Here is a 12,186-nt window from a genome sequence, read left to right as displayed (position 1 = left end):
ATCTATTTGGATACAGGAGGCTAGAGAAATTAAAAATATATTGTGTCCAAAAAGGATAAAGGTATTTTGTATTATTTACCCTCGTTTAAATTCAATGAAAGAAAAATTTGCTAAGTCCAAAAGGAGCACCGAGAATCCGATAAGGCCATAATAGAACGAAATCTTTTAATAAAGATCGAATCCCTCTAGTTCATATGAAGCAAAAATGTTGTATTCAAAGTTTTGCGAAATGCTTGAAGAAATTGGCTAGAAGAAGTTTTTTTCCTCTCCTGTAACTTTTTTAAAAGGCACTTAGCAGCTTTTCAATCTAAACTAGCGATATATATTTTTTTAAAACAACAAAAAAAATTAAATTTAATAAAAACAAAATACCACTCTTCCATTGGTTTTATAGAATAAGCACAAAAAGTTAAAACAGAAAATGAGCCACATTTTTGCAGCATGCACCACGGCACTCACAAGATGGCGACATAAATTTGCAAATATGTATCACCAACGGCAGCTAATTTTTCTAAATTTGCCACAAACCTCTCACTTCACCATAGATTATTTTCCGAGCAAAAAATAAAACTTAAAACGTAACCATTATTTTCCGAGCAAAAAATAAAACTTAAAACGTAACGATTATTTTCCGAGCAAAAAATAAAACTTAAAACGTAACCATTATTTTCCGAGCAAAAAATAAAACTTAAAACGTAACCATTATTTTCCGAGCAAAAAATAAAACTCAAAACCTAACGATTATTTTCTGAGTAAAAAATAAAACTCAAAATGTAATGATTAAACTTAATTTTTATAAGTAAAAATTTAAAAATAAAAATCAATGCTGCTGAAGGTACTCCGAGTAATAAGAAATATATTGGTTTACTCCTTATGCACGTAGCATTTCTCTTTCCGCGTGATTTTTTGAGTTGAAATTTCAAAGGATAATCGTTATTTGCGGTCCCTGATATTAATTTATCTGTCGTTAGTATGTTAATTTAGTGGCCCAAGCATTCACTGCCAAGCGTACATTGTAGCAAGCATACTTTTAACGAGCGTTCTGTCAAACCAACGCCAACGCCAAAGTCAACGCGAAAGTTCTATAGGCCCGTTTACATACAACTTTGGCGTTGCGTTGGCGTTGGCGTCGCTTCGACAGCTGACTATGAATACATGCATTTATATGAAAGTCTCCATATAACCAAAGTTGGGCAACGCCAACGCCAACACAACGCAGAAAGATGGCCAACTCTCAACTTTTCGCGCGCGTCGTTCGTCAGCTGTTCTAAATAATCAAAATTATGTGATTTAATTTTAATTTTTAATCAAATGCGGGCAAGAAATATAGTTTTTAATGCAATTATTGATGTAAAAATTTTGATTTATCAGCCGCTAGTATGTTAATTTAGTGACCAAAGAATTCTGTGCTAAGCGTTCATTGTAGCAAGCACGGGCGTTACGCGCGCCGCTGTCAAAGCGACGCCAGCGCCAACGCAACGCCAAAGTTGTATGTGGACGGGCCTTATGTGGACCGGCCTTAAGTTTTGCATAACTGAGTTTTGAAGCTGGCAAAGGTTCTTTTTTTATTTTTGCGCTGTGCTAGCTGAGTGTAAAAAGAGAAGATAATAGAGAGAAATATGTATGTGGTTTGTTGATGCCCTCTAAACACAAACCAGTGTTGCCACTATTGGTCTTTTCCGACCAAATTTGGTATTTTTTTTCATTTGGTAGGTTGGTCGGCAAAGTAAGATTTCGGTCGGATAGTTGAATTAAGTTTTTAAGTTCTTAATTATAAAAATATATATTTCAAACATCTTTTGCATATAAACATTTGCCAATCCTGCCTTTAAAAATAAGAAACCTAATTGGTTAGGCCACTGATGGAGCCAATGTTAAGGCTGGAGACTTGGACGGGCTGAAAAAATTATTGAGTGCAGAAACCGATTTATCTCTATATATAAATGTGAATGTCTGTTTGTTTATTACCTTATAACTTCTGAACCGCGACACGGAATCGCACGAAACTTTTCAAAATTATTTGGTTTTACCCCGGGAAGGTTATAGGCATAGAGAAAAATAGGCAGTACTGGAAAAGAGGGCGTGGCACCTATACTAACTAAAATTTTCATGCGGTTTATCTCTTGAAATATTTGTGGTAGAGCATTGGAACTTGGTGTCGAGATAAATAAAATTAATTCCATACTCATGGGGAAAAATGGGCGGTATTGGAAAAGGAGGCGTGGCACCTCCCATAGGCATGAATTATTTAATCAGCTCTAACTTCGGAACCGTAAGTCACTTGAACTTGAAATTTGGTATGCAGACATATCTATTGTATTATAGTAAGGTATATATATAAATAAGACTGTGAAAGGGGGCGTGGCAAATCCCAAAAGCGTGGAATATTTACCAGCTTTAACTTCGGAACCATAAGTCGCATAGGTGCTTTTAGTAAGGTATATATAAATGAGTTTGTAAAAGAGAGTGTAGCACCTAACATAGATGTGGCATTTTTTATCAGCCATAACTTCGGAACCACAAGTCACATGACCCCTTTAATTCCTTCTGACGTGGGGTGAAACCCTCGGGTAAAAGCTAATTTTATACAAAGTGCACATGCCACTCACTTCACCTTTGCTCAAGCTTCGCTTGTAAAAAATTTCCGAAAAGCATTGAGACACTGTGCCGCAACATATATAGTTTCTTTTCGCACAGTCCAAAGAGGATACATGAACTGAAGGAATTTCAGAACTACTGTTCGGTAAAACCCCAAAAAATCTTGGGCATATCTCAAACACGATGGCTTTCACTAGGAAGCGTTGTGTTAATAATAGTTGAGCACTGGGATAGTTTGAAACTTTATTTTATTTTACGCTTTTACGAAGTAAACGGTATGCGATCTGCAGACCTGGCAGAATGAATGTGTTGCAGAACCAAATGCTATTTTTTATTTCTATCGTATATTTTCCCCATATTCAACAATCTTAACAAAGAGTTCCAAGCTGAAAGCTCTCGTTTGCCATACTTATATGCAACTATGAAAGGACATTATCTCTTAGTTTTGAGTAACTTTCTTAAAAAAGATGCGATCAGTAACATATTAATGTTGATTTTAAAAATTAAAATACTCATGTTAAAATATCTGATATTTCTGTTGGAACGAAAGCTGAGATGTTTATGAAAAGTAAAGTCAATGTATGTTTTAGGAAAAAGTTTATTCTAATAAAAATGGAATGAATGAAAATAGCTTCATGCATCTCGCCAATTTTGTTTTTAATATAATTTCATTACCCTATAGCTCTGCTGCTGTAGAACGCAAATTTTCAACGGTTTCTTTGATAAAAACTAAACTAAGAAATAAACATAAGATTGACAGTATCAATAGCATAATGTTATGCAAGGATCTTTGTAAACAAAAATGGCCCGCACTATGTGTGGTCAGCTGCTAAAGATTTGCATGTGTAATTAAATGATTTAAATTTACTTTTAAGAAATTAAACTTATTGGTACATAACATGTACATATTTATATAATTCATACGACCAAGAAACGTTAAATGATCTCATCTCTGTGCCTAATGAGCTGTTTTTGCTTACGCGTAAAAGCACATTTAGCTCTAAATGCTACTCTAACAGGTCTATTCTAAAGTGGTAATAAAATTTACTTTGGTACTAAAATTTACCTTTCGGTAACTTTTGTTCCTATTCCGTATTCTGAGTTCGCTGTTACTTGGTAAATTTTGTTACCTACGAAATAGGAGGTAACAAGCAATCAGCTGTTTAGTTTTGCATTTTTCACTGAAATAAAAAGTAACACAAAAATGTACAGACAAATTCTGCGTCTACTGATTATTGAGGATCAGGAAAAATATATAAGAAGAGACATGTTGAGAAGTTTGCGGGAAAGAAACGACCCCTTTAATTTAGAAGACAACCGTTTTATACAACATTTTCGGCTAAAGAAATCCATTTGTTTAGAGCTAATAAATGAATTGGCACCATATGACAAGTAAGTATGATAAGTAAGATGCTAATTTTTATGAACAATTTATTAATAGGAAATCATTTCAGGCAGAAGACATCGTTGCCATTTTATCTAAGATTTCTAGCAACCTTATATTTTTTTTCTCACGGGTCATACCAGAAATGTGTCGGTAGCAATTGCCTAACTGTTATGAGTCAATCTGACCGCGAAACAGTCACTCCATTACATATCGGAGTTGATTGTAAAAGTCAAAGGCAGGGAGATTTGCTTCCCAACAGCGAACGAGACACAAACGCAAAAAAACGAGGGTAGGAATTTTCTAATATTATTTGCGTTCCAGATGCTTCACGATTTGCAGGTTTTTACAGGAAGCCGTTCCAGGTGACCACCTTCCATAAGGTTTACTAATGGAGAAAACAGCTTTTCCTGCAAATCATGTAAAACCTGCAAATCGTGAAGCATCTGGAACGTAGCTATTCCTCATATTTCTCATTAATTTTTCAATTTAACTATTTACAGATTTTTAATCGGAATAATTAGATAATTTTCGGGTATGCAATTTTGTAGCCCATTCAGTTTTAGTGTTGATTTTTTTGTGGGGGTGCTGCGGATTTTCTTCCATATAACGCATAATGAAAATCTATTTTTATGTAAAAAAAATCCGCAACACCCTCCACAAAAAAATCAACACTAAAACTGAATGGGCTACAAAACTGCATTCCCGAAAATTTTCTAAATATTCTGATTAAAAATTTGGAAATTTGATGAAAATGTTTTTAAGTTTGAGTAATTTTTTGAAATTTGTGCAAGGTTTTAAACTTTTATTTATGTATTTGGTTTCTGGGATAAATTGAAGCATGTTTTAAATTAAAATTATTAAAAATAAATAAACAAACATATAAGTTCTGCATAATATAATTTTGAATTTCGATGCTAATTAGTTGACCGCAGGTATGCGTGTACCTGTTATGTATTTATGTATCTGTATATGTATACCAGTGGCGTAGCCAGGATTTCGCGAAGGGGGGTTTAAAAAATTTGCATCGATAACTTAAAGTTGTGATACACAATGGCTAGAGGCGTCGCCTGTGGGCATTCTTTCATATATGTATGTATGTCACATACAGTATGTGCCATTTTTACCGTTATATATTTTTTGTCTACTCGATTATTCCATGGGGAATTCCTGCTTTATTTAAATTTAAAAAATTAAATTACTACACCATTTTAATTAATTAGTTTGTAGTCCACCCTGCAGGGAGTGACGTTAGCTTATACCTAACTTTAGTCTGTTTACGCGAACACTAGTGCTAACTATTAACTGTGTATTTTGTTCGAAAAAAGCTAACTACTTTTGTGGGGCGATGGCCGCAAAAGAGTCAGACCTGGATACCTCTGCATTACATGTCAACTAACTTGTAACTAACTACTTTTGGACATGAAATATCAATAAGAAAAACAAAATATTTTTTGTTTTTTTACTTTTTTATTTACTTATTTAATTACTTTATTTTATTACATTTCATATTTGTTTACATATTCGGCTCTGGGTGGCCCCATATTCGAACACCGTCAGACATAACTTCAAAATGATAGTATAAAATTTCGATCTTCCTTTTATTTGTCCTGAATATGAAAAAGAATCTGCGAAGTTCAGAAAAAAAGTGTATTGAAAGTAATTTTTGTATGAGGATATTTAATAGAAACTTGTAAAGAAAACCAACTCCCGATTGCGTCTGCATGACTCCTGCACGACCTTACAATTCACTTTAAGTTGGTTTTGTCATAGCTAATTAAAAGTGAGGTATTAATCGAAATCTCGCCAAAAAGCTAACTATAAGTTGGTTAGTTTTAACAATTGATAATTTTTCACTGCAGGGCAGTTTTGTTTTGTAGAAGTTTCGTTAGTATACACTTCAGTTTTTACACATTGAATATATCTGCAAATTTATATATTTACGCATATCTATTTACATTTATTTATGTACAAGTCTACAAAATCTTATTACTTATAAAGCGATTTTTAATCTTCGTTGATTAACACACATTTTTTCAATTACTTCTTGTGTTGTAATCGGCACATCATTATGTACCGCTAACATCGTTAAACCATTCAGCCGCTCCTAAATTGTATAAAAAGAAGGGACAAATAAGATAGCATATTCAACAATTGAGTAGTCCACTTGCAAAGTGCGCTATGTAAATTTTTGTTCGATTTTTAGTTTTTGGTGGGTTTCATGTCCATTAACAGCAGAGTGAAAAATTTTTCTATATTCTGAAAAAATAGCATGAAATGTTAACTACTCTTGCAAAAGTCGCTATAATACTTATTTATACACTTTCAAAAGTCTCCTCTTCGTATGAACTTAGAAAACTACAAGAAACGTGGTAGTTTCGGTGCCTAGTGGAAGAGGTCGCAAAAAAGAAGCAAACCAATCTTCCTAGAGGAGAGAACGCGAAAAGCTAAAAAAGCTAGCTATGTAAAAGTTACTGTTTCAAAACTTGCAATATTAAATTTTTAAATATAAAATTTGCAAATCTACCATACTGCAATTTTATATTTTTAATGGTATTATCCAAATTTTCAGGTAATAAAAAAAGATACAGTTCGGATGTTACTTGTTGTCGTAGACTTTTTTTTTAATTTATGGCTTACTTTTATAAAATCACATAACGCTGTTTGCAGTGGACTACTCATATATTCATTAAAAGATAATTTGTCATCCGTCTGAAATAAAAAAATTTTAAATCAGAAGGATAAAATAGTATTGTGTTATTAATTCAAAAGTAAATAATTGTAGTTCAATGACGAAGGGGGGGGGGGGGGGGGGGGGTCTATCCTGCCATTCCCCCCCTGGCTACTCCACTGCTGTATATAATAAAAAACTTGAAATATTATCGTAAACCCAAGTTGTCGGGCTGATCATTTCGTAACGTTCTTAACCAAGGTCTAAAGTGATTCGCGCCTTCCAATATGATAAATATATACATACATACATAGATAAGCAATCAAAAGTAAGATGACATTCCAACAAAGTACTGAAGATTCAAAACAATCTTTATTAAATAATTCAGCCTTCATGACATTTCTATATAATACTTATATGTACTTGTATATCGTCGCCCGAAATAGCAAAAGCCGTAGCTAGTATCGACACTTGAAGCAGGAAAAACCATTACTAAAAAAATTTTGTTTTTGCATAAAATTACTCATAAATCGATGAAATGCACCAAATGATTTTTGATATTTTTTTAATAATGGCTTGTTTGTACTTTACGTGGTGATGTTAGTTAGGGATTTTGCATTTCTGGCGACGCTATGTATACTATATAAATAATACTCATATTTTATAATAAATCAGAACTTAATTAACATTAATAATAATAATAGATTGGCGCCTACACATATGTTAGTTGTTGGCCCAGCTTCTCCTCCGATTTGTGGCGTGCGTAAAAATGTTTATTATTTATCGAAGTATTGATTCTTATGGAATCGCGCGATTTTTTATTAAAAAGTTTCATTATCGCGATTTTTTATTAAAAATTTTCATTATCAAATTATCGACGTACTTTTCTACATTTGTGTACTTTGAACTACAATAACACCAGTGAATATTATTTCCCCCCCGAAAAAAATTATACCGTTATGATCAGGAGTAAGACCCCTTTCGATCCTAATATTATTTTTAATAAGAGCAATGTACGTATTATACACCTGTACCCCCCAATTGTACGCACTTATTTGTGGTGTATTTTTTTATCGTATGGTAGCATACATTTTGTGTTACTGTCAACCATTGTTATTTCTGCTTGTTTGTGAAATGTGCAAACGTTTGTGAAGACATTTATAAACGCGTTTTACTTAATTAATTAATTAAGAACTGTATATTAAAGTATTACAAACGCATGCGAACCTTTTAAGGATAATATACATATTTGTGTAAATAAGAGTGATAGGTGTGGGGTTATAATAAAATGTAGTGATAGCAAGCGGGATATTTTAACAACAAATAACTTTAGTACTATTAGCAACAACATTGTGAAAGTGAGAAATATAGTTGAAGGAGACCTCCATTAGTATCCCCACCGAGTTTCATAAAAAAATTCAGTATACTTTGCACGGAATACCAATTGGTTCCGTAATGGAAATCTCAGCCATAATAATACATATGTATATAATAAAATATATGTAGCATTAACCTCTTTCCACTTTTCCGGGGTTTTATCAGGCCCATACATTGCGTTGAGATTCCTGGCAACTTCATTCCACAATCTTTTCTGAGCTTGTGGGTCTGATGGTGTATTTTTGCCACTAATAATTAGCGGGTTATTTTTAACGAATTGAACATACCATTTCAATTGCGATTTTGTTATTAGCGTATATTTTCTGAAAAAAATCTTAATTTAGTTTTAAATTTCTAATAAAATAAACAAAACTTACTTCTTTTCCGCAGCCTCAGCCATTTCATTTTCTTTTGTTTTGCTTTTGAATTGTCAAAAGCAAATTTGACAGCTTGTTGTATTGTCAAATTATGCGGTGCTGCCACTGGTTTATAAAATGTTGTAACCATTGGTCTAGAATGCCAAAATTAATTTCGGTTGTTATAAACCAGTAGCAAAATTTACTTTACTAAATGCAACTCCATTTCTGCATTAAGAATCTAAATGCTAAAACCAACTCGTTGATCTTCAATTTATGCTCAACTCTGCTTATCTTGTTTCCTAATTAATTAAGGAAATTTTAATTGGCAGCAGCGACAAATAAATATATACACAAAAAAAATATTCAGTTATGGTTAAAACAATTCCAGTTTTTGTATTGAATTTTTGTATTAAAATTAATTTTTGCCTTTTCTGTAGGATTTTTTGCACATTATTTTCTCCGTGAGAATTGATCGTGATAGATCCGGATCTGAATAAGCGACTGGAACACGGCTGTTTGTCAAAAGCATACGATTTCGAACTCGCGTAAATGTACATTTGCTAAATGCTATGGCATGAACGCTCTTCGAAAAAATATGTCCGAAAGTGCTAAATGTTGCGTTTTAAATGCAGCAAAAACGCTGCATAAGACTGTATATGCATTTATTTATTTCTTGTTTGTTTTAAAATGTACAGACTACATATATGTATGTATGTAAATATTTTGTATTCGAAACATTTAATCTTAAATAAATGAATTGTATGATTTCAGAATGCGTTTTTGTAATTGAAATTTATTTGGTAGGTTGTAAACGATTATGGTCAGATTTGGGAAGAAAATTGGTAGGGGAAAAAAATTGTTAGTGGCAACGCTGACACAAACACGTGAAAGGCAAACGGTCTAGCAATGCGTGGCAGTGATCGGACTTCTACCACATTGTGTTAGATCTGCCACTTTTTTGAGAGTCTACCACATCTACCACTCAAGGTCTGAAATCTACCACATATTCGCGTTTTTGAGTAGTTTTATTTTTGCTTGACATAATTTTCTTAACTTTAAGAGCAAAGATTGTCCAACACTAAACGTTATATGGTAACAAAAATGATATAATACAAGATTCCGCAATCCCGACGACGATGAAATTTCTCTAGTTAAAGTAAACAAAGCCGAATGGGAGGATAAAATAAACTTAGCAAATTTAAGATCATCTAAGGTTTCCGAGGCGTTGTTTTTCTTAAGAATTGTCAAAATCTTCACATCCTAATTAGCTATTTCTGGATATCTTATCTTAATATGAAAGGAAATGCTTTACACTGTCAAGGAAAAAAATTGCCAAAACTCAACGCAATTCTTAGCAACTTCAATCTTGCACTTTATTATACTAAAATTAAATTTTTTTTAGAGTCTAATTAAAAAGTTTGCAATTTAGGTGAAACCTTGCAGAATTTTTTTAATTTTTGTACAAAGTTTGATATAAACCCAGAGATCTACCACAGTTTTTTGAAATCTACCACATTTTTTTCCAGATTCTACCACACAGAATTTTTTTGAAGTCCGATCACTGATGCGTGGTATTGTTGATCAACTTAATACTTTAATTCAGTAGTCGGCATTCTAACCCGCGTTGCCGCTTTGGTAATATTTTACCAAAACTGGTAATTTTTTTGCCAAAACTGGTAATTTTCTCTTTTTAGAACGAGGTTGGTAATTTGGTATTTTTTTTTCAATTTGGTAATTTTTTTCAACGTAAGTCCCTTCTTTTGAATTTTTAATACTAACTTATTACTTATAAAATTTATAACTTTGAACCTTCTTACAATTGCACAAAACAAAAAAAATTTGCTTATGTACTTACATATGTATGTGTCTACACCTTAAAAGAGCCAAAAATTTAAAGGGATCTTCAATGCAAAAATTTGCCTTGACATCTCAGAACTTTTAGTATGAGTTCGCAATATAGCAATTTAAGGAAACAACCCATTTTTCAGAATATGGCGGCTCGATCACAGCCCCTACAGTCCCACAAATCAGGGTTTTGGATCATTTTTACCTTCCAGAACCAAAGGTGAAAGAAAATAATTTCACAGGACTAACTCAAATTTTGTGATTAAATACGAATGTCACCCATTTATAAAATTGTAAAAGTAAATTTTATCTATCGTTTAACGATACATTTGTTGGTTTCATGTTTTGGTTTTAAGTTATGTAAAATACTTTATGTAAAAGACTGTATGTTACAGCCCATTTCCACCCAACGCTGAACTACACTTAAGAGTTTAGATAATTTTAACAAGAGGTGATCTGCAAGGTTTATTTATTCGTTTTTATTATTTTCCTTTCATTTGCTTGTACTTAATATGAGCAACTACCTCCTTCGAGTTGTAATCTGCTTTTTTCCTATAGGCATAAACTGCAGTGGAAATGAACTATTAAACATCTTAACTTAACATCATAAATGTTTGTAAATCTCTGAGCGATTTTTTTGTGTTATGTTTAAAAATATTTGTGAATTGTTATAGTCGGAACACATTCAAAAGGATAACCACAGCTGTAAATTGTTCATCTTCGTTATCTAAGCGCTCTGTCGATGGTGATTTGAATTTTTTGAACGCGGCAGCGTTTTATGAGTTTGTTATAAAATAAGAGGAAGAACTCATCTTTCGGTCGAAAAATATAAATAGATCTAAGCTGGCCACAATCCCAAACGTGATGTAGTTCAGTCGTCGCCAAAATAATTATCTACATACGTCGAAAAATAATTTCCAATTTATTTAGAATATTATGCTCATAAAAATTTGCTAATTTTTTTCTGAGTTTGGTGATTTTTTTTTAGAGGTTTGGAAAAAAATTAAAAATATTTGTTGCAACACTGATTCTAACACATTCTAACGACAAGAATGACCCAGCAAGAACAGTGACGGTCACGCGTGCCCGCTAAGTTCGGCACGTTTTGCTATCACATTCTTAATAGTGAATCAAAAATGCTCCCAGAAGTTTTGTGTACGTGTGATTTTTCAAACCAAATAGTTTGCCTGCTTGCTCATATGTGAAAAGATTAGCTTGACTACTTACTCATATGCGAAAGATAGCTCGCACGAAAAAACAATAGATGGCACTCCAATCAAAAATTACACTGTGAGACAAATGGTAGGGGTCAGTGATCGGGAAGGGTTCAACCTACCGGGGAAAGTTATATCGGTAAAAAAGAAGTTATACGTGTCCCGGCGTTTCGCTGGGTCACGTCTAGGAATCGAGATATATCGATTTGAAGTTAGTAACTATCATATAGGGGAAATTGTCACCTTTGGTGGTCTTTTTTTTGACATAACTCGAGAACCACTAGTCCGATTTTGCTCAAACAAATTTAAAAAAATTAAAAATTACAATTCCTTTAATCTGTTCATATAACGTTTTTCATAAAAAATCCAAAACGGAAAAAAAGGCAAGTCGTATTACTTTCACGCAAAGTCACATAACCTTTAAGCAAAATGAGACATAGATCATGAAAATCGATAGACGCGTTTCGCTTTTATTCACAATTAAGTGAAGGTATCTCATTTTGACAAGAATATTGATTTTATGTTTCAATGAATTTGGATAATATTTATTATATATTATTTATTATTAACACGTAAAATTAAAAATTATTATTATTATGAATTTAAAAAATAAAAAAATTTAATATTTTAGGCAAAAAATATTTTTTTCTTCATACATTTATTTTTACCGGCAAAACTGTTGATTATATAGAAAAACGTTATATGAACAGATTAAAGGAATTGTAATTTTTAATTTTT

The 12,186-nt window shown here is 32.6% G+C and overlaps 1 protein-coding gene across 1 annotated transcript in view; it reads right to left on the bottom strand.

Annotated features, from left to right (window-relative positions):
- Positions 1 to 8,475, bottom strand: part of LOC118734128 (cholecystokinin receptor-like) — a 37,433-nt gene extending 28,958 nt beyond the window's left edge. Inside the window, exons 1-2 of the mRNA XM_036463840.1 lie at positions 8,408 to 8,475; positions 8,167 to 8,353 (exon numbers count right to left, since the gene is read on the bottom strand). Of these exons, the coding sequence (XP_036319733.1) occupies positions 8,167 to 8,353; positions 8,408 to 8,430 (210 nt within the window). The 5' untranslated portion in view covers positions 8,431 to 8,475. The remainder of the gene's footprint in view (positions 1 to 8,166; positions 8,354 to 8,407) is intronic.
- Between the last annotated feature and the right edge of the window lie 3,711 nt (positions 8,476 to 12,186).

Source organism: Rhagoletis pomonella, unplaced genomic scaffold (assembly GCF_013731165.1).
Source record: "Rhagoletis pomonella isolate Grant_MI unplaced genomic scaffold, Rhpom_1.0 Rhpom_scaffold_00002, whole genome shotgun sequence".
Taxonomy (NCBI): domain Eukaryota; kingdom Metazoa; phylum Arthropoda; class Insecta; order Diptera; family Tephritidae; genus Rhagoletis; species Rhagoletis pomonella.
The sequence above is the reverse complement of the archived record's forward strand: the minus strand, read 5'-3'. Positions and strand labels throughout refer to the sequence as shown.